Raw genomic sequence first — 22060 nt, 5'->3', positions numbered from 1 at the left:
CTCAACACGGCGGGGGGGGGGGGGTGCACACGGGAGCGGCCTCTCCTGGCTTCCGAAGCTCTCGGATCCCCACTGGCTTGGCAGAGGGCTGTGCCCGCGTGGATGCACGTGGTGCCTGGCTGGCGTGCTCACGGCAGACGGCCCCAGGGTGGCTGCACCCTGCAGAGGGGTGGGGCTTTGTTCTGGTTCCCATGACAGCCCCCCTCCCACGTCCCCCACTCCCTTTGCTAGCCCTCCCGCTTCTACTCGTCCCCCGCAGGCCCGGTCCCAGGGGACAGCCCCAGAGCTTTATGCCAGGCCTGTCCCCCTTCACACTGCCTTGAGGTATGAGCTCCCAGCCACACCACTGTAGCCCAGTCCCGGGGGGGCTTGCAGTAGCCACCTGCCCCCTTACGCTGCGTCCTCCCCCAGTACCGTCCATCTTCCTCCGGGCACCAGTCCCCCTCCCTCCCGCCACCACCGAGACCACCTTTCTGCAGCAGACCACCCTGCCCTGGTCACCACCTGGCCTCGGTGACACTTTTGGCCTCAGCTCTCTCCACGCCTTGACGTCACTGTCTCAAACAATCCACTCAGGTTCACGTGAACTCTTCCCCAATGTCACTGTCACATCCCTGAGCCCACCCCACCGCCCGCTCTGTTGGTGTCTAATGAGGGCCGTGAGCGGCGGGGGCTCCCTCCCGCCGCTGAGGGAGCTGCGATTTTCTACAAACGGGTTGAGAGCGGTTACACATTTTTACGTTTTATAGGTTCCCAGCTCTAATTGACAAGTTCATACTTTAAATTAACAACAGGTCATCAGATGTAGGATTTGGGTTTGAAATGGATGGAGTGATTTTCTCGAACCCTTATTGGATTACACGTGCCTCGAGTTTTAATGGAAAGTATTTTTAGACATAAACCGAGCTGCTTTTACAATTAAGTTGAGTGAAAATGACCCAGCGGGCACTATTGAAAATAAGCTGTCTCTTTGACCTAATCGGCGAGAAAGCACAGGATTGTTTAAATGGGAAAACGGGGCCGCATATCTGAAATCAAACCACTCGCAAAACGGCCCACACGGAACAGCCCCAGGCGGCCAGTGAAATCGTGTCTCCCTGTCACCAGGGTGGCCTCCCCCCTGCAGACTGAGCAAACGCCCAACTGCGAATGTCACTCAGTTGACTGTGTGAGCTTTGCAGACCCCCCACGTCGCTCCTATTTTTCTGAAAGAGACGATTTCCGGAGTCACCGAAGATGTCACCTGCCTGTTTCACGGGGTCAACACTGCGCGATGCAGCTGAGCGACGGGCGGGTCGCAGCCATGGCAGGGACGGTCCCTGGACTCTCTCTCCTCTGCCCTCCAGGAAGATAAAGGGCAGCCAACCCCACCCGAGTCTCCTTGCTGAAGCAGTAGACACTCAACCGCCGAGCGCAGCTGTTTGCAAGATGCCCTGTGACGGGACGGAAGGCGCGCACACCGCACCGCTGTCCCCGGGCCGGGCGGTCGGAGCGGAAGCCGCGGATGGTGGCCTGGGGCTTGGCTCAGCCGGCCTCCATGCTCCAGAACACCGGTTTAATTCAAAGAGCAACTGACATGTGACGGGTTACTCGGACCCGGGTGTCCGGCAGACGTCTTATTGAAGAGCAAAGCGAACCTCTCACTTCCAGGAGAACAGCTGACCGTAGCTGGTGCTGGTGGGAAAATGTGAGCTTTCAAGCAAAAAAAACACAATTTTGGGAAAAACTTGTATTTTCTGCCCCCCATGACGGCTTCCTAATACTCAGCGATTTTTAAGACGAGACGGATGGTGGTACCAAGTGTGACTTTTAAAAATATCCTGTGTTGGGCCAAAATTTGGAGTTTTCGCATAGCTCTGTGAACGATGTCTTCTGGATGACCCATGCATGCTGTCACAAAATCACGCTTTCGCAGTTCAAGGTAGGCCATAGATATTCAGTAACAGGGTGCAAAGATTCACTGACATGGTTTCTGATCCCACACCATCCCTCCCCTTTCAGAGACTCCCACTTGTCGAGTTTTGGTGTAATAACAAAGAAGAATGTCCTCAGTTATTTGTAAAGGGCACTAAACTGTTTCTCCGTTTTCCAACTACAAAGTGAGTGAGGGCAGATTTTCTTTTTATATTTCAACTCAGACAACACATCACAAGAGACTCAGGGCAGAAGCAGACACAGGATCAGAGCCATCTTCTGTCAAGGCACATGGGAGAGAGCAGCAAAATGTAAAACAACGCCACTCTTCTTGCTCATGTCCTTTCATTTTGGAAAATAGAGTTATTTTCATAAAATTATATTATTTACATTGACATGCAATGGATTTATATTGTTATTTTAAAATAAATTACTAAGTATCTTTCCCAGTCTTAATTTCTAGTAGGGTAAATATCAACAACGTCTGTTAAATATCACTCTGATTAAAAAAAACCCCCTTGGGATCAATACTTGTTACGACAGGAAGGGTCCTGAGACTAACACATTTGAGACTTGAGTGCACACTGATCCTGCTCTGCCTTTGAAGTCTCTGTAGATGGAGCAGGGACTCCTCCTGCAGGACTGGATCTGGTGCCCCCCCAGCAGAAGGACTAATTCTCAGGAGGCCCTGCTTCTCACTCGGGCCCTCCAACAGGCCAGCCTCTGCTCCCAGGAGGAAGGAGCTGGCTATTCCACCCGCCAGCACTCAGCTGCCTCCGGGACAAGAGCCAGGATCGTGGGTGAGAGGGCTGGCCAGTGCCAGGTGCAGCCAGAGGGGGCACGCTGGCTGTGGAGAGTCTGAAAACGACCATTAACCAACTAAAAGTCGGCCTGCTGTCATCAGTGGTAAAATGGTTCTCCCGAAAAATCTGTCGAAGTGAGTTCTAATCATATAGATAAAAGGTTCAAAGCCAACTATTCTAACTACTTATCCGTCCAGCAGACAGTGGAGGTGGGGCCGGTGTCTACAGTGCCTGCGATGCCACACGGTCCTGCCTCCACAGCGTACTCCGAGCAAAGCCACGGGTGCGGGGAGCCTGGGACTCCCGGCCTCCCCCAGTCTATGTGAGCCACTGGACTTGTGTTTAAAGCGTTTTTACTCCAGGGACCCGTGAGGGCCACTAAAATCAGTTTCCGAGAACTGAAGACACGGACGGCATCGCGATTTCTGGAGTTTCTTGGGAAATGGGGTTTGGGGCCGTCTCTGCCAAGCGATCCTTGCGTGAGAGCCTTCTCCTGGGTATCTGTGTCCATAGAAAGTCTTCCTAATTCAAATTAATAGTGTTTTTGGATCAACAATGAGCGCAGATGGACTGACCAATCTCTGTCCACGCAGTAAGCGTAGAGATGCGCAAAAGATCAATTTTGATAAAGTCCCTGAGCAACTGCAGAAGCGAAGGCCTTCAGACACTGGCATGCTAACACCCTTTACCACAACAGGCCAACAGGGAGGCAGAAGTTCTTTCTATCCAAAAAATCACATTAATGTGACTTCAAAGTACGGATCTCTTCTTGTTTTATGTGTACTGTAATATTTGTATATTTACTTACTCAAAGATTTTATTTTTAAGTCCTCTCTGCACAAAACATGGGGCTCACACTCACGCCCCTGACAAGAGTCACGCGCTCCATCGACTCAGCTGGTCAGGTGGCCCCGTGATATTTATTTTCATTTTTTTACTGGCATGATGAGACATATGGAATTCAAGAAAGGTGAATTCACTATTGGGGTTTGATTTTTTAAACCTTCATTCTTGGATCATTTCCTGATTAGGCCTGAAAATAATGTTGTTTACGGGAGGAGAGATGTTTAAAAGGAAAAACTAAAGAGACTGTCCACTCGGGTACCAAATGCACTAGACAGGCTAGTGGCACAATGGTAGCGTACAATCTCCCCCCGAAATAGCGCCTGATACTGGGGCTCAGGTGGGAAAGGGCCAGCGCCGCAGCGAACTGGTCCGCGTGGGCTCCATCCATGGGCCAGCGCCTCTCAGCTCCAGCGGGACGCGGCCAGGTGGGGATGGAGGGCCCGCACTGCCAGACTCCTCAGTTTACAAAAGGTCAGACAGCCAGTGTTCTGTGAAAATTTGTCCTGTTTTTTACATGTTGGTAACTAATTCAAATTATAGACCAGCCCTTGGGCCAACAGGACATATCTGTGAGCCATGCTGGCTGCCAGCTCTCGAGGTCTGCTCTGTGTGAGCTTAGCTTGTCCTCTCTCTTCTAGAGCTTTCTCTCTGGGAAGGTTGGCTCTCCTCTTCCAGGTCTCCTGGGGCACAGATTTCACACGCCTGCTCCTTCCCAGGCCTTCCGGGTCTTGGCACCGTAGAGCCCAGCCCAGGCCCAGTGCCTAGTGGTTGCTCAACCCAAGTGTGTGACATGAGCAGATGAAGACGTCCCTCCTCCTCTTCCTGGGGCCGTCTCGGCTCCCAGCGCACAGCAGGCTCAGACGTGCAGGCCATGGAGGAGGGCAGGCAGCTTAGCGGGCCACCCATAGGAGAGACTTCTGCTGCCGGGCCTCACAGGAACGCCAGCGGGCGGCTTGCTTGTGGGGCCAAACCCCTCTAGCCTTCACCGGGGGCCCGTCTCCGAGGGGGCTCGTGCAAACCACACGAAGCATTCTGTCCGTGGAAACCTTGATGGTCGTGGGGACAGTGGGTGCCACCCCACGCCCTTCTCTTCAGACAGAACCACCGATTCCTTGAACCCTGCCTCCTTGGGCTCGTTTTCCAGCCCTTTAATCATTTCTGTGGCTTTTTCTGGATCCTGTCCAGATGTTTTGTTTCCAGACCCCTGTTTGGAGTGTGGACATGAAATGTCTCCCCCTCAGTGTGGACATGAAACTGTTCCCGCCGACTCATCCTGAACCTGGCTCCCCAGAGGCACGCCCCAATGCCAAGGTCCCAGAAACCTTGCTTGCTGTCTTCTTCTGAGAGCTGATGAGGCCCCCAAGAGCCCTCCCCATCCCAGGGATCCGCCCAAGCACTGGCCGCAGCACCTCACCTTGCCTTTGATGCTGAGACCCCCAGTGTCATAGACGATCCCTTTGCCCACCCAGGCAATGGTCTGCGTGGCTCCTTCTGGGGTGTGGCTGAGGACAGCCAGTGCAGGGGGGTGGAGAGCAGCTTTGCCAACACCATAGATTCCTACAGAAAGCACAGGGAGAGGGTCAGTTGGGCTCAGGTTTAACTGAGCAGAGAACTCCCGGCAGCCCCCCAGAAACAACAGCTCTCCCCTGGTAATATCCACTGGCGTGTGAATATTTCTCCTGGAGAGTATGCAGTCCAAGCCCAAGCTCCCTGCCCCCCTCCTGCCCCCTGGCCAGCGTGGGATCGGGGAATGCAAATTAGTTCCAACGCTCTGGGACTGCAAACGAATTCTGTGCGAAGTATCGTTAGGCAAGAAAACCCGCTGAGAAAAAAAAACTGTATCATTCCCAGAAAGAAATGAACAGGGTTGCAGAATGAAATGATTTTTGGATAATGCTTCAAGGCCACTCCAGCCCACGCTCATTTCCTCCTCCCGGAGCCCTCTATGCACTCGGCACTGCACCACCCTTTCCGAGCCCGCTCCCCCCACTGCCTCGCCGTGGGGTGTACTTGCCCCGTCTTCTCAAGAAAGCCTCCTGTGGGCAGAGACCAGGCCTCAAGGCCCCCCAGTAACTGAACTGAACAATCATAAAAATCAGGACGAGAGCCGATAATGGCTGCCTGACAAACTCTCATATATCTTGTAAAACCCGCAGTAAATACCATCTCCTCTGTGAAGATTTCCCTGATGTTAGTAGCCTCTCCCTCCACTTGTCGTTGGTTTATGTGTGCTGCGGTAGGCACCTCTAGGACAGCCCCCATCGAGCCCTGCCTCTGGGACCCCCTCTCTCTCAGTGTGGACAGAACCTGGCGTCTCACTTCTGGACACAGCAGAAGTGATGAGATACCACTTCCAAGACTAGGTTACAAAAAAAGACCTTGCCTCCTCCTTGCTTGCTCACTCTTCCTCGCCCAGAAACCTTGCTTTGAGGGAAGCAGCTGCTGCTGGTGAGATGCTCGAGGAGAGGCCCACGTGACAAGGAACGGCCAGCAAGGCCCCAAGGCCTGGTGACGGCACCGTGAGTGAGACCGGCTGGGACCACATCACCGGCCCCAGTCGAGCCTTCAGATGACTGCCGACCTGATCAACATGCTGGTTTCCACCTGGGAGAGACCCTGGCCCAGGACCCAGCCCAGGCATGGCTAATTCCCCACCCACAAGACTGCATGTTGCCTTCAGCCGCCTCCTTCTGGGATCATTTGTTTGGCAGCCCTTGATAAGGAATATGGTGACCCTCCCCCAGCCAGACTGAAAGTGCCTTATCCTACTTGTCACCATACCTCCAGTGCCTAGGGGGCAGGGAGGATGGGTCTGGTCATCAGGAAGGGCCCTCTGAGGAGGTGGGTTTGACCCAAGACATTCAGGGTACGATGGCCCCGCTGTGAGAGTATTTTGGGGAAGGACTCCAGAGAAAGAGAGCCGTGACGATGAGGCCATGATGTGAACGTGGGCTGGCGTGCTCAAGGAGCGGAAAGGTCCTGCTGAGTTGGCCCAGGCAGCCAGGACAGCAGCCCTTGTGGACAGGGAGTGGGCCGGGGAACGACTTGGACACTGCAGCTTCCAGAGTCTGAATCAGCACCTCCTTTCTCCCCCAGAGATGCTCCGCTTCCCAAGGTCTTGCCTTGGGGTCGGACAAAGGCTGGCTCCTTTCAAGGGAAGCTTGGAGGCAACGCAGTGTGTGATCCACTGCCCCCCTGCCACCCCCAGCACCCAGGACCAGCCTGAGGCCACAGCCTACAAGGCCCAGCCCTACCCACCTCCAAATCCTCTTGTCTTTAGCTCCTCATCTCGGATGATCGTTGGGGTGATCCCCAGATCTTTTCCAACTTTCTTAATCTCCTGGACACGTTCATGGAAAAAACAGCACAGAGACACGTGAAGACGGCTTAAGTCAAGGCCAGGCCGAGGCTCGGGGCCAGGGATGAGCCGACGCCCGCGTGGTGGAGAAGAGCAGCTCTGAAGCCAGGGCCTCGACTCTCTCGGCTTGGAGCACGATTAAATCCAGGACAGAAGGTTCACCCTCCAAACTACAATTTCCTGCAGATCATGGCTGTGGTCCTGCAGAGAGGCCTTGAGGAGGAGGCTCTGTCCTCCCTCCACCCTCAGCTGAGTGGACAGCAGGGCTCTGTCCTCAGCAGCCCCAAGCAGTCCCAGGCAAGGTGCAGAGACTATAGGCACTGTCCTCCTCCAGCCCTGGGTATCCCCTGACTTCCTTGGGGTCTACGAACGCCTCACCCACCCTGGTCCCACCCCAGCATGACTCCCTGGGAACACGAACCTCGAGGAAGGTGTCTGTGTTCATCTCATTGCACGGAGTGTCCACGATACGGGCAGCCAGCCGCACGCCTTCCGTGGCACTTGCCAAGCACTGGGGAAAAAAACAGAGGCTGTCACTGGAGACCCAGGACCCGGTAGGAAGGGCTGTCCCTCCCTGTCCGTTCCCCCAGGGACCAAAGGCATCAGCAGCACAAGCCACCGGGGGAGGTTTTGGGGCTGCTGACAGGGCATCGAGGGGCAGGTCAGGGGGAAACAAGACTCACGCTGCCTGCTGTTGTTTCCCCCATGCCTGTGACCTACCCAGCCATCTGCAGAAAGTTCCACACGGCTCTGAACCTCATCTCTAGATTATGCAAGAATCCTTCAGCCTGGCCTTCCCACCTGGGGTCAGGGGGGTCCCCTTCCTTTCCAGGCCTCATCTGCTGCTTACTGCCCCTATCCTGGCTGCAGGCGGCCCTTGAACGCATGCTGGGCATTCCTCACTCAGGCACCTGGCAATCCCACGTCCTCCCTTGGGGGAAGTGTTGTCTTCTGCTATGCGCTCAATGTCTGCATCGCCCCTAAACACCTGTGTTGAAGCCCCCCCCCCTCATGTGATGGTATCAGGAGGCCTTTGAGATGTGGTCAGGTTTACACAAGGTCAGGAGGGTGGGGCCCATGATGGGATTAGCGTCCCCATAGGAAGAGGGAAGGAGGGCACAGCCCGAAGGCCGCCAGGGAAGGTGGGTCCCTATCAGACCCCACCCTGATCTCAGACAGCCTCCAGAACTGTGAGAAATAAAGGTCTGTCGGTGAAGCCATGCCCTCTACGGCATTTTCTTGTGGCCGCCGGAGCTGACCGATACACCCCCCTTCTCTTGTCAAGATCCTAGCCATCCTTTGTGGCACTTCTTAAAGGCTGTGCCCTCCAGAAGCTTCTCTGGATCATCCCAAAGGAGGACAAGTTCTCTTTGTCCTTCCCCCCCAGGGCTCGCTGGCCCCCTTTGCGGCCCTCTGGCCGTGACGGTGGTGTGTTCTCACGCGAGCCCCGTGGGAGTGCATGATAGACTCCCTGACCTTGTGCTCCTGGCCATCCGATGCCACCCAGCTCTGGGCACGTGGTGCAGAGGGAAGCATGCACACAGACTCTGTCTCGGGCAGCTCCCACGCTGGCCCTGACGCAGGGACCTGACGCAGTCCTTGCACTCAGCCTGGCATAGGGGCGGCCCTGGAGATGGGTGTACGGGCTCAAACCCGGGAGCTGCCTGCGGCCCCACGCCGGCCGCCCTCCCCAGCCCCACCCCCACTGTCTGCAAAGAACTTCTGCCCCGCTTTTGCTTCAGTGCTGATCCCAGAAGGGCTTTGCCTTCTCTTTCGTCTCTGCCTAGCTGCTGCCCACGGCGCCTCCTGCCCCACCCCGATGCCCACCCCCACTCCCGAGCTTCGGACACGGGGCTGGCCGGCCGCGTCTCCCAGCGCACAGGGAAGAGGCAATACTGAGAGAGCAAAGCCGTGCAGGTGCAGCGGACGTGCGGACGGCACCGAGTTCATCATCACCTTCCCGGCTCCCGGTGTCAGGGAGGGCGGGCTCTGCGTCCACTGCACCAGCCCGGCCACCTCCCAGGCCCTGCTGAATCGCTCGGAGAGCTCCTGCCTTCCCGAGGTAATTAAACCCCCAAGCCTCAAAGGCAGAGACGCAGAACTTGACAGCTCAGATATGAGATGTGACTGTGTGTCCCTGCCGCCTGACGCGGGCTCTCCTCTGGGAGGCGGAGGGTCCCTGTCTGTGGGCGTCGCAGAGACCATTGCTCATCTCTGACGCAGCCTGTGGCCGCTGTCTGGGAAGTGCGTCAATGCCCTAAGACTCGTCTCTAAGGAGGCTGGGCGCTCGCCTAGCAGCCTTCCGTGGGCTCGGAGCTCCGAGGGCAGCCCAGCTGGGGGAGAGGGCACACAGCACCTGCGGGGGAGGCCGGGGGCAGCTCCCAGTGCCCCTCCGCCACCGCAGAGCCTCGTGACCTCGGAGAAGAGCTTGTGCCTCGTCGTGCCCCAGGATCGTTCATTCAGTCAGTCATTCCACCCACGTTTCTGTGAGCACCTACTGTGCGCCAGGCTCCACACTAGACTCTGGGAATTCAAAGATGTCTAAGGTACTCCAGTCCAGTAGGGAATCGCCACACCTCATTCCATGAAACACTACAGGGGAGGAGGGTATGAGGGACCACAGGGACCTGGGGGGGGGAGAGGACCTGGGGTGGGGGTGCTGAGGTCTCCATAGTATGGAAAAGACCACACGGGGTACCTGAAGCTCCTGAGCTCACGATCCAAGACAGACGGGGAAGAAGGCTGACATATGCTGGCAGAGGTTAAGACCTGGCTCTGGCCCTTGCTGGCGTGGCCCCAGTAAGTCACCTAACGTCCCCAAGCCTCAGTCTGCTTAGCCCTATGATGGGAAGAACAACAGGTCCCACCTCCTAGGGCTGTTGAGAGGACTTAGCAGGCAGTCCGTGTCTACACAAGCTAAGAGCAGCGATGGGAAGGGGAAGCGGAGGGAAGGCATCTGGAGGCAGCAAGACCAATGAGGAGGCTGCCACAACAGCCCAGGAGAGCAATGGGGTGCAGGTGGGGGCTCCCTAAAGCAGTGGCAGTGGGCAGAGTATGTGGGGGTCAGGGATGTGGGGGTCAAGGAGACCCACCAACCCACCGGCCCTCATCACGTTAGACCCATGCTGGGACCACAGACGAGGTCCCTGCCCTCCAGAAGCTCCCATCCCAGTGTGGGGCACAGACGCTAAGCAGAGATGTGTCAGGTCAGGTGGGATGGTACTCAGTGGGCAGAGGGCCCGACTGCGAGGGAGGCCACGTCAGCCGGCTGGCGAGCTCCCCCTGGGGAAGGGATGTGGGCAGACGCCGGACTGAGACCAGGCAGGCCTGGAGCAGGAAGGACCTGGAGAGGGAAGCTGAGGAGGACAGAAAGTCAGTCCACTGTGGCCAGCGGGGAAAGAGGAGAAGGGCTTGGAGGACGTGGGGGGTCCAGGGTGCTGCTCAGGCCCGGAACTCAGAAGGACTTCCCTGCAGCCAGAGGGGTGGTCGTTGGTGCCCGATTGCGGGATGGAGTCCCCAGGCACTCCGAGAACCCAGAGAGAAGGAAGCGAGATTGGAATGTGGGAATGTTCGGGAAGGGGGATGTAAAGGGGGCAGCTGGAGGGGGCGTGGGAAGGAGGCATGACTCAGGGTGGGGCAGACCCTTCAAGGAGGGAGGACAAATGGGATGACAACACTCAAGTCCGGCAGACAGGGCCCTTAAAAACAATGTCAGAATGCGGGGTGGGAACTCGATTTTGGTGGGCTGAGGGGAAAAAGGAGTTAAGAAAGGCAAAACAATTAGACCGTGTTTTTTTCAAAGTTTGGAGATCAATGGAAGGAAAGGAAAGAAGCTGTTGCAAGATGGTAGAGACGGAAGCATGTCCTCTCCTTCTAGAGCAAAGAACCCAGGTGGAGGAGGCAGCCGGTGAGGGGTGCTGGCCCCGGAGCCATGAGGGGTGGGGTAGGAAGGACAGCGTGGGTCTGGGTGAAGGTGGGGGTGGGGAGGGTGAGGCCACGGGGTCTGGGATGCTCGCCACGGGGAAGGAACCCGCCGTTCAGCCCAGACCGGGACTCCTAACTTGGAGTCCCTCCCAGTCTTGCTGCCCTCAAAAGGATTCTTCTGAAGGTCCAGTGAAATAGCACATGTCAAAGTGCGCCACAGCGGGAAACGGGATGCACACGTGGAGAGGATTCTCAGGACTGAAAGGAGGGCGCCCGGCGTTGGGTAGGAAGGAGCTCAGTAAATGCCAGACGGCCTGAGTCCTGGCAAGGAAGCCCACCCTGAGGGAGGCGGCCAGCTGCCCGGGTTTGGAAAGGCCTCCGGGGTCTCCTCGGATATCGCTACAGCACCCCTGCCTCCGTCCTCCCCAGGGAAGGCAGAGAGCCTCCCCTTCCAGCTGCCCCAGCGCATGCGGGCCCGCGGACACAGTGCGAATATCCGGACACCCACTTGCAAAGTGGACACCTCCACTGGCCCGTTGTCTTGTCCCACCAGGAAAAACTCCACCGTCACCGTCTTCTTCTCCGTGCGCCGCGAAGCACCAGAGCGGTGGGTGAAGAGCGGGAAGGCTCGGGCCAGGGCGCAGGCAGAGGCGAAGGCGTCCGACCGCTCACAGACCATCTGTAGCACAGAGAGGCAGAGCCGTGAGCGGGGGCAGACCCGCGAGTGCGGGCAGACCCACGGGAGTGGCACCCGAGGAAGAGCTTCAGTCTGGACAGAGGAGCCCCGACAGAGCCACCATGCCGGGGCCTTCCCGGAGCCACCGTCTCACCGTGGAAGAAAACGGCGGCCACCAGATGTGGACTGCCTCCGAGGTGGGAGAGTAGGACGCAGAGGGGCGTGGGCTCAGGAAATCTGGGTCTGAGTCTCAGGTCTACCACCCAAACTGATCTGGGATAAACGGCCTAGTCTCTCGGCCTCAGTTTCCCTGTCTGTAAGCTGGGGTTACACTACCCTGGGCTGTAGCGGTGCGTCCACCTCGGAGGTCCTGCGAGCCAGGGTGCCCTGCCCGCACTGGGGCTGAGCTACGGGGACACAGGCTCCCCACAAGCGCGAGGATGGCCTTCGGCACTCACCAGAATGCACCGATGGGTTCCGGGCGGCAGGCAGGTGCGCACGAGTCGGGTGACGAAGTGGGCAGCCGAGGGGCTGTTGTGCCGGCTCACCCTGGAGGGCAGGGCGGCCACGGTGGCATAGTTCAGGTACAGGGGGCAGCTGTCCGTGGGGTTGGGGTTGAGCGTGCTTAGAGCTGCCTGCCAGAGCTGGATGGAACGGGAGACACAAGAGACAAGACACCAGACTTCAAGCAGTCCGCATGCCGGCAGCAGGGCCCTGCATGCGGACGCTCGTGAGGCTAAAAGGGCACTTCTGCAGCTTCCCGGGGCACCCACGATCCGTAATTAAGATGTGTGGCCTCTCGCTAGAGCTCAGCGTGTGTGTGTCTGCTGGCACGGTTCCACCCTTGTGGGATTAAGCCGTGGGGATTTAAAAGGCCAGGCTGGGGGCCGCTGGGCTTCAAACGCTGCGATTCCCGCACCGGGGTGGGCCCGGCCAGGTGCCACCGGGAGGGCTTCCGGGAGCGGGCGGCCGGCTCCCCCGGCAGGGCCGCGCGGCCCCTCGAAGGCAGCGCCCGGGGGGCGGCTCCCGGGGGCCCCCCCGCGCCGCCCGGGCTGGCCTCGCGCCCCTGCGGGCGCCGGGCGGGGCCTCCGGGCGGCCGCGCGGCCCGCTCACCTCCTCGGTGACCCGGGGCTGCAGCTTCCCGCGGACGTGGCTCCAGGGCACGCGGTGCAGGTGGTGCAGCTGCCCGAGCAGCAGCAGCGGCCGGCTCTGCGGGTCCGCGTCCCCGGCGCTCGCCTGGAACTGCAGCCCCACGTTCGCCATCTTCCGCCGGCCCGCGCCCCCCGCCCGGCCGCCGCCCCGCTCCGCTCGGGCTCCGCTCCGGCCCGGCCTCGGCGCCGCCCCGGCCCTGCCCGGCCGCCCGGCCCCGCCTCCCCCGCCGCTCCGGGCCGCTCGCGAGACGTGCAGGGCCCGCCCGGGGCGCGAGGGGGCGCGAGGGGGCGCCGGGCCGGCGGGGCGGAGCGGGCCGCCCCATTCCGGGCGGGCCCCGGGCCCCCGGGGCAGGCCCCGACCTGCAGGCCCGAGCTGGCAGGCCCTGAGCGGCAGCCCGGCCCCAGGCCCCGGTAGGCCCCGATCCCCGGGTTAGGCCCGAAACCCGGCAAGGCCGCAATCCCTGGGCGGGCCCCACAGCCCGGCAGGCCCCGGCCAGGCCCGCAGGCTCCAAGCCGGGGCAGGCCCCAAGCCCCACAGGTCCCTGAGTGCGTCCTGCGTTCAGAGTGAGGAAACAGCTCTCCAGACAGCCTTTCCAGGAAGGGGCCCTGGCCCCCAGCCCCCAGCCCCTGCAGACCCTGGTGGCCCTGACCTCCAGCAGGTCCTGAGCGGACCCAGGCCCAACCTGAAGTCCACCCCAGCAGCTCCCACCAGACCACAGTCTGCATGAGCCCCAAGCAGGCCCAGCTTCCAGCAGTGGTCCTGGGTGATTTCGGTGCTGGCAGGATGTGCCCTCAACCACACCCCACCCGCTTGTCAGGTTTGGCTGGGCTTGGTGATGCCTGGATCCGTGCCAGCTCCTGACTTAGACAGGGCCCTGCTGCCTGGTGTGCTGGGCAGTGTCCACAGTGCCTTCCTCCTCGTTTAATGGGTTCCTTGCCACTGATCGGGTCCCCACTATTTTGCAGGCACTGTCCTAGATGTGAGTCAGGTGTCAGGATGTGGGTTTCCACCCAGGTTACTGCTTCTGGGATGGCCAGTTAGAAACTCGAGCATCGCCTTGTCTGGTGGAGGGCCTTGCCCCCGGCCACCCCTTCCAGGAAGGGTCATAGGGCAGCAGTCTGAGCAAGCTGCCCCCTACAGCCTCGTGCCCTGCCTGGGGAGAGGGGAGGAGACAAAGAGCAAAGAGGAGGGGGCAGCACCCGAGCCACCTTCCCATGAGGAGGGAAGGCTAGTCAAGGAGGGCACCGGGACGGTGTTGGGGGCATGAAGTGGGTGGTGGAGGGGCCCTGGGTGAGGGCAGAGGGGGCACCTCGTGGACAGCGGGTATGCCCCTGGCAAGGGTCCTGGCTTCTGCTGTAACTCAGACGCGCGGTTCAGGGAGCCATGACCCAGTTGAGAAAGCCCCAACAGGACTCATTTAAAAATAAAGATCCTGCCCACATCCTGATTGCTCAAGGGCCCTTGGTACTGTCCTCTGTTACCTCTAGCTACTTCCATGTGCCACCCCTCTCATTTTGAGTTTCTTTTTCACTCTCAGCCGTAAAAAAAAAAAAAAAAAAAATAGCAGAGCCAATCCCCAGCCCCACCTAAAAAAAAAAAAAAAAAAAATAGCAGAGCCAATTCCCAAGCACGACATCCAAGGCTTTCGCAAAGCCACTGACTTCCTAGCACATCTCCCCCACTCCCTGACTGGCAACCCACCCACGAGCCACAGCTTCGTCTTCCCTGGCCGCTCTTCTGTGTTTCCCCGTCAGTTCTGAGCCCCTGGTGCGGGGTAGGTGGTTGACAACATCCCCCGGGACCGGAGAGCTTCAGCATTCTGAAGGCAGGGCTTGAGTGTCCTTTCTTCTGCAGGGCCTAGCAGAGAGCAGGTGCCAAAAAACAGTCATTGAATGAGTGAAAGGAATTCCTTCGAAAACCCACAGCTTTCCCAACATGAAAGTTGACGCTAATTGGATCTTTTTTTCCTCAAAAAATTTTTACAGCAGCTGAATGTTTTCACACATTTGTAAAGGGTACGAAGAGCACGTATGAAGATCTATCACTCTTCCCTCTGTTTGCAAATATGCTGCAGACAGGCACCGGGCACTCCGGCAGCGGGGTGAGGCCCCGGGGGATCTTCCCAGAGGGTGAGGGACGTGAGCTATGCCCCGATGGGTGAAACAGGACTTCCACAGACACACAGGGCAGGGGAAGGCATTCGGGTGGCGGGGGAGAAGCCGGGGAGGAGAGCAGCCACCCAGAGTGTCCACGGGGCTCTGAATCCCGTGGGTAAGAATGCAGGGTCCCAGAGAACAGGGAAGGAGTGGGCTGCAGGGGACTGCAAACTGGGGATTCACCCCGCAGACTTGTGCTTGCTGAGAAGGGATCCGAGATGCCTTTCAGCAAGCCGGATCTGGAAGTTTTGAGCACAGAGAGTGGGAGGGGGGAGAGAAACGGTTGGTAGAGAGATCATTCTGGAGATTCTTTCCTTTCAGAATTCTTCCATACGTAAGAATAGACCGAATAACCCCCACGACCCCAAGGAACGATGAATGGGATGACTCAGTTCAAACAGCATTTATCGAACACTTAGGATACACAAAGCAAAGGAAAATGTTCAATGCCTGTTAAAAGCAGATAATCCTGAGTTTAGTTCTAAGCACCCCTCCCCTCCACCCCTCAGTCGAAGAAATCCAAACTAAACAGAACGCTAAGGAGTGATTCCACTTCAAATGCCTGCCAATTTCCTCAAGATGTAGCTTGTGACAGACACAAATATATTCCAGAAAGTACTTTCCCCTTCACACCGCAGACTCTACAGACTTCAACATAAATAAGACAGGCAGCACTCTGTTTAGATAAATTTTTATGAAGGTATTAATCCACAGCTTAGTATATATTTCATTGTCAATGAAAAATTCACCTCAATTTAATTTTCTTTAAAAAAATGAAAATTTAAAACAACTCACCAGATCTTTCAGGCAGCCCAAGAAGTAACTCCTGGTTTTGATGCGGTGGGACTCACTCCGAATTCCATCGGGCGCTCCGACTTAGCAGGTGAGGAACAAGGCTTTCAGCTGGAAGGAATCAGAATGAAGTCCCCAGGACTTGTTAGGAAGCTTTGGGTACAGTCTGCATTCTAGAGCACATTTCTGAGATCGTATCGTGTAAGGTGGCCCTGGGTGTATGAAGTGTGCATTTATATATTAATTATGTATATATATATATTTGTTGAATATCCGTTTCTAAGACCTCCAGGCCAGGTGACGTTTGGGGATACACTGGCCGTGGGAGCAAATCCCAGCAGTAAAATTCAGCAAGCCAGTCCCTGGGAGAAAACGGAGCTTGGATTGAGCTATCTAAGGACGAGTCCTGGCATCGCAGGCAGTCCGATCCCTGACAAGGGAGTTGTCCACACAAGGGCTCACAATACGAAAGGGCATAGTCCATTTGGACTGGTCGCAAGCTCACGTGTACACAGAGTGTGCATGAGAAGTATGCTGAGCCACAGAGTTTGAACTTGACCTTGTGGGTGACAAAGCCCGTGGAAGTGCCTTGGTCAAGACGAACGTGAAATGGAGGTAGGGTTCATTCCTGGTGGACAGTGATCTGCCGTAGCACCTGCAGAGAGGGGGCAGAGGCCGGCTCAGCTCCACGACCTCACTCCGTGGAGCAGCTGGCCTGGCGGGGAGCCCCCAGCGAACAGGCAGGCCAGACACCTGCGCGGCTTCCGGGGACGAGCCCTGTGCTGGGGATGTCTGCGCCTTCCTCGCCACCACAGCAGCGCCTACGCATGGTGGGGTGTGCCTCAATTACACTTCGTAAATTACATCAGTCATGCACCCAGAAGATTTGCGCCGAATGTTCCCTGAAGGGTTGTAGAGGAACCAACTGCCACGAATATCACGTTTCTCCAGAAACGTTTTTGAGAAACGCGTTAACTTATGGAAACGTTGAAAAACCACTACAATGCACACTTGTATACCCTCTACCTAGATCAAATGTGTACGTGCACATGTATTCTGTCGTGCACTTTAAAGTTAGTTACATACACTTTAACCGTAAACACCTCAGTGTGTATCTCTCTCTTAGGAACAAGGACAATGGCCCACACAATCCCGAGAATATCCTGATCATACCCGTGGAAAATTAACATCGAAACAAAAGTATTATCGAATACACGGTCCACATTGAAATTTGTTTGATTGTCCCCAAAATGTCCTTCGATCCCTTGTTAAAATCCAGAATCGAAGTAAGGACCAGGCATTCCGCTTGGTGGTCAATTCTCTTTGGTCTCCTTGAATCCAGAACACTCCCTGCCTTTGTCCTTCCTGACATTGACATGTGGCGTAGAAGGTCCCGCAGTCTGAATTGTTTCCTTATGATTAGATTCGGGTTAAACACGTTGTGTTTGCCACCGTACCTCTCCAGGAGCCACAGAACCCATGTGTCTCCTGTCACTGGCCAAGGTGGGCTCTTTGTTTCAAGTGGGGTCAGCCAGATCTCTTCACGGCAAAGGGCCGTTTCCCCCTTCATAACTCAAGGCATTCAGCTCAGTTTCCTCTTCAAAGTGCATGGAGACTCCGAGGCTGTGAGTGTGTTCTGTCTCCTGACCTCTCCCCCGAAGCTTCCATACCCAGTGAGGACCTGTGCTTGAATCCAGCACTGCTCGCAACAGGGTGATTTTCTAGCTGGATCATCCCTTTAACCACCTGGAGGTCTTGTGTGGAGACCTCCCTGGCTCCCCTCATCCCCAGGCCAGACTCACATAATCTGTGGGGTCCGGTGCAAAAAGGAAAGCGCAGAGCCTCGTTTTCAAGAGAGAATTACACGATAGTGGTGGCAGAGGATTACCCCGAAAACAGGCCAGTGTCACGGTGGGCAGTGGCTGTGGGCTCTGGGGCGGGCGCTGCCCCAGTTCTGTCCACGGTCACTCGCCCCATCTGGGCCAGGCAGGGCCCCATCAGGCTGGCACCTGTGTCTTTCTCACACGTTCCTATCGGTCTCTGAGGATTCCTGTCCTCCTTGGAACAGTTAAGATGGTCCCCAGGCTCACTCTGCTCCTTCCTTGGCCCAAATGAAGACTCTGCCGGCCTCATGGGAGCCCTGGTCTCCCTGTGGTCGGGGGGAAAGGCTGTTCAGATGTCCAGCTGGAAATTCAGTCCTCCCCCTACGAGAACCCGAGGTCCCAATCACCCTTCCGTGGGTCCTCAGCTGCTCTTTCCCAGAGCACTCCCGACAGCCTCCCCTCCTGACCCCAAACCCACGCCCTCAAGTTCCAGAGTTCATTTATTCTTCTTTTTCTTAGAATGATCCCCCTGGTATATTCAACATTGACTTGGCTTTTGTACGGTCAGTCCGTCTGATGTCTATCTAGATTCCTATGTTTCTGTTTGAGCTGAACTGAAGGGCTCGCTGTTTTCTTTTTCTTTTCCTTTTTTTACATTTTCTTTTTTGAATATGCACATTTATGTGGCTCCAAAGTTGAAACTGCAGCAAGGAATGCTCAAAGGAGTCCCCTGTCCCTTCCACTTCTTTTCCACTCCTCCTCCCCTCCCCCGGAGGTAACCATTTTTATCAGGTTTTGGTTTATCTTTCCTGTTTCTTTTTGAAAAACTACATTTATGCGTACTCACGGATCTATACAAAAGACAGCATATCGCATGTAATCTTTTGCACTTTGCTTGAAAAGCACATTCTGTGATTTCATCTAGAGTGCTTTTTACCTTCTGATATCGGCGCGATGAGAGAATGGCGTTAATAAAAGCGTATGGAGGAACCACTTATTAACAACAAAAAGCGTTCCTTCCCACATCAGTTTTTAGGACTTTTTGATAAAATGAGGGGCTGAGCTAGCTGCTGTGGGCAGTCCCCTGCTGCTCGAGCAGCCTAAATTATCTTCCCAGGAAGCCCACCTTGTCGGACAGTAATAACCCTCCTGTCTCAGGGACCAAATTCTTATTTACTTCTGAGTACCAGCAAAATTATTTCCGTGGCTGCAGAAGTTTTCAAGGGCCATGTGGAAGATCTGGAGCCTTGGGATGGGGGTGGCTGTGGGAGGGCAGAGAGGGAGAGGTGCTTAACCGACAGAAGCTGGTCGGCGTTCCTTGAGGCAACTCGGCGCATGGAAATGAAGGGGTAGAGAAAAGCCGGAGGAAGGGGGAAATGTTGACCTGGATCAAGAAATCTTTTCTTTAGGAAAACCTTCACTTACACTATCCTTTGATAGTCTTTCTCCCGTGCATCAAAAATGAGTCCGTCTTCAAACACCCGAGTCACATTCTTTCCTCCAGAAACATCCTTGTATCTTTAAGCCATTCGTCTGTCTGCATTATCTAAATGCGGATCTTTTAAAAAGTAAAAAAGAATCACAAATCTGTTGCTGAGGCTTTTGGCAGCTAAGCTGCGTGAGGGAAAGGGTGGGACGCCAAGCAGGAATTGCTGGTTTTTCTTAAGGGCCCTGAGAGGTAAATTCAGTGTGTGTGTGTGTGTGTGTGTGTGTGTGTGTGTACACACACACACACACACACACTTTTTTTTCCTCACTCAATCTGGAAGGTTCCATCTTTCAGGCTGGTCCATAGTTATGGATGGAAAGTACTGAATTGGAGTGACCTTACTTATATTACAATGCAGGTTAAAATGCTAGATTCGAAATAAGATCACTTATCCCTGCTCAGTGATTTATAAAACGGAAGTGACATTATAACCCAAACAGAATAAAAAGCATTCCAATCGGTTCCCGGTTCTCCTAACATCTTCATAAATTCAAATGCTTAAACATCACCTATGAGAACCATAAAAAGACATTTTGAAGTCTTTTTCTTAACACGTTGGGAACACAGAGGCAATACGTACCATAAAGGCCTATTTTTAAAACACGATTTATTTGCCACATTATAAACTTGGCAGCACGTGAGGCCGAGGACGTCCATGCATACACCAAGGGTACACACACACACACACCAAGAACCCCCTTTTTTCTCTTTAAACGAGGTTACTTTCCGTCTCCCAGGGGAGCGCTCCCGGGGCCGGAGGAAGGGGAGGACGGGAGGTGAGCGGGGACCAGGGCTCTCCGGGGTGGGCTGTGGGAACCCGACGGGAAGGAGCGCTGGGGCCGGTGGCCGGGCTGCGGGCAGCCCTGGGCAGGGGTCACGGTCGGCCGGCGCACAGCCACGGCCGCTGGGGACTTCCGTGGCGCATTTCTGTGCAACACACACACGACGTCCACCTCCGCGAGGCGCGATGGAAGTGCTCGAGCTCTGTGTAAATTTAATTATTAGCATGAACTGAAGGTACTGTCATTGTTTAACTCAGCCGACCTTTTAAATGGATAACCAACCTTGAGGCTTAATTGGATTTAAAAAAAAATCAATTTCTAGCCATTGCATAGTGTGGAAATGAAGTGCTACATTCTTAGGCAATTGTAGAATCAGTTTTGCTCCAGCTTATTTTTTACTATTTACAACTTTAAAATGACAGTCTCCATCCTGGGAAGCACTCGCTCTGGGCATGCATACACATACGTGTGGGTACTCTGTCCAGGAACAGCCAGCCGTGCACGTGTCCGCACGCTACGTCATGTCACCCAACAGTCATGGCTTTCTGTTTGGTGGCGGGATTAGTCAGCAGCAATCTCTTCACACCAATCACACGAAAAACTGAACTAGGGATAATGACATACCACTGTTTGCAAATCGCTCCTAGCCTCAGTCTGGTCTCATCTTCGTAATAAGGAAAAAATCCTCGAGGAGCCTTTACCGCATCCCATCTTGACCATTAAATCTTTCTGGAAGAAGGTCATTTAATTTTATGGAAAGAAATGAACAATTAAAATGGCATAAACAGCAACAGTACTGGTCTGGCAATGAGAGAGCTGAAGACTCTAGCTCTAGCCCCGGGATATACGGGCAGTATGACCAAGGCGAGCCCTCGGGAGGGGTCTCAGCGACCCCGTCTGGGGAAGTGGGGGGTGGGGTCTCTCTGCCCAAGCGGCGATGGAAATGAAGGTCTGTTACGGGGTCCTGAGTCAGAACACCAAGTTAAAAAACATGTGATTCCCTCAGCTCTTCCTCCGAGAGACACCAGATGATACAAACCAGAGCCCCTTCCGCCTCCATTACATCTACGAAACGAGAGAAAGAGTGATTACTAACGGCAGAATTGGGATGATTAGCTAAAAGCAATTTTAGAATAATAGTTGACAAACAGAAAACACTAAACCCAGTGGTCTACTTTCACTACGTCTAATTTAAATGTACATGTAGTGAATGGAGTCTCACTTAAACAGTCCATTTTAGCCAGATTACGGAGCTGAAGTGGAGGCCACACAATTATCCCCAGCATTCAGGATGGTCCAGAGAGCTAATCTGGACAATTGAACAAATGATTATTTTCTCTTGCCTCAATTGACCAGATAATTGTGCACAAGTCTCTGCCATTTGACTCTGTGGAATGTCCCTTTGTGTGGGAAGGAGGCCTGGCTGGACACTGGGAGAACGACGCGGAGGGTGGTGTGGCGTCGGGCCACGGCGCACGGGGCACCCAGCTGATGCCCGCGGTCTAACTCCGAGTCCCAAGTCTGGAGCGCGTTCAGACGAGCTGGAAGTCTGTCCCATGCCCACCCAGCGTCCACGTTAGTTCACCCCAGTACCCACCGTTTCCCTCAATTTCAAAACAAAACGAAACGGAAGCATCAGATCAGGCAACGAGGTCAGAGGTGACATCTGGGTGGTCAAGGGAAACTGGAGAGAAAATTAGAGGAGTCGCTAAGGGCTAACACACACACAGGGATATGTAACTCGAAGCGCACGTTTATATTACACACACCGCTAAGTTTCACTTGTAGCCAAGATCAAATGAAGCAAGTTTGTCTCCCCGAATCCTAGGGGAGCACGGGAACTCACGGTAACTGATGAGTGGAGGTAGCCCCTGCAGCCCTATCCCGTCCTCCCTGCACCCGACTCTCAGACATCCCTCCTGTGAAGACCTTGCCCGGACCTCTCCATCGGCTCCCCACAGGCTCTGACTAGAAGAAGGGAGGCTGAGGACCAGAACTAAGCCAGCCCGTTAGAGCAACACAGCATCCTGGTAAACTGAGCCACGAAGGATGCCAGGCTAAGTGAATCGCTCTGCTGCGGTGAGGAGAGACCAGGAAGAGTTACGGGTCGCTCCCATTTGGGGTGATGATCGGAGCTCTTAAACGAGGTGCACTAAATTCAGCTGGGCAAGTCTCTAGCCGGCCCGCCCTCCTCCATCCGTGCGGGCCTTCAAAAGGACCCACCCCGGGTGCGGCCCACGCTCCTGTACCTCCCGGCCAGGCGCACCCGAGGGCCAGGACCCAGCCGTCGTGTGCTCTGCTCCACAGCCGACGTGTCTGGCTCTATCGGCACCCACACCTGCAGC

The 22060-nt window shown here is 55.7% G+C and overlaps 1 protein-coding gene and 1 long non-coding RNA gene across 2 annotated transcripts in view; both read right to left on the bottom strand.

The window, feature by feature from the left end:
- Positions 1-12837, bottom strand: part of NPEPL1 (aminopeptidase like 1) — a 24558-nt gene extending 11721 nt beyond the window's left edge. Inside the window, exons 1-6 of the mRNA XM_040638525.1 lie at positions 12635-12837; positions 11980-12165; positions 11354-11524; positions 7343-7432; positions 6822-6903; positions 4978-5120 (exon numbers count right to left, since the gene is read on the bottom strand). Of these exons, the coding sequence (XP_040494459.1) occupies positions 4978-5120; positions 6822-6903; positions 7343-7432; positions 11354-11524; positions 11980-12165; positions 12635-12784 (822 nt within the window). The 5' untranslated portion in view covers positions 12785-12837. The remainder of the gene's footprint in view (positions 1-4977; positions 5121-6821; positions 6904-7342; positions 7433-11353; positions 11525-11979; positions 12166-12634) is intronic.
- Positions 12838-14309: 1472 nt separating this feature from the next.
- On the bottom strand, positions 14310-16249 carry LOC121104558. The gene is made up of 3 exons (XR_005836865.1): positions 16181-16249; positions 15625-15732; positions 14310-14530 (listed from the first exon to the last, which is right to left on the bottom strand). It is a non-coding gene; the product is annotated as an uncharacterized LOC121104558 (long non-coding RNA).
- Between the last annotated feature and the right edge of the window lie 5811 nt (positions 16250-22060).

This window comes from Ursus maritimus, unplaced genomic scaffold, assembly GCF_017311325.1.
Source record: "Ursus maritimus isolate PB19 unplaced genomic scaffold, ASM1731132v1 scaffold_22, whole genome shotgun sequence".
In the NCBI taxonomy this organism is placed as follows: Eukaryota; Metazoa; Chordata; class Mammalia; order Carnivora; family Ursidae; genus Ursus; species Ursus maritimus.
This window is presented reverse-complemented; position numbering and strand designations above follow the sequence as displayed.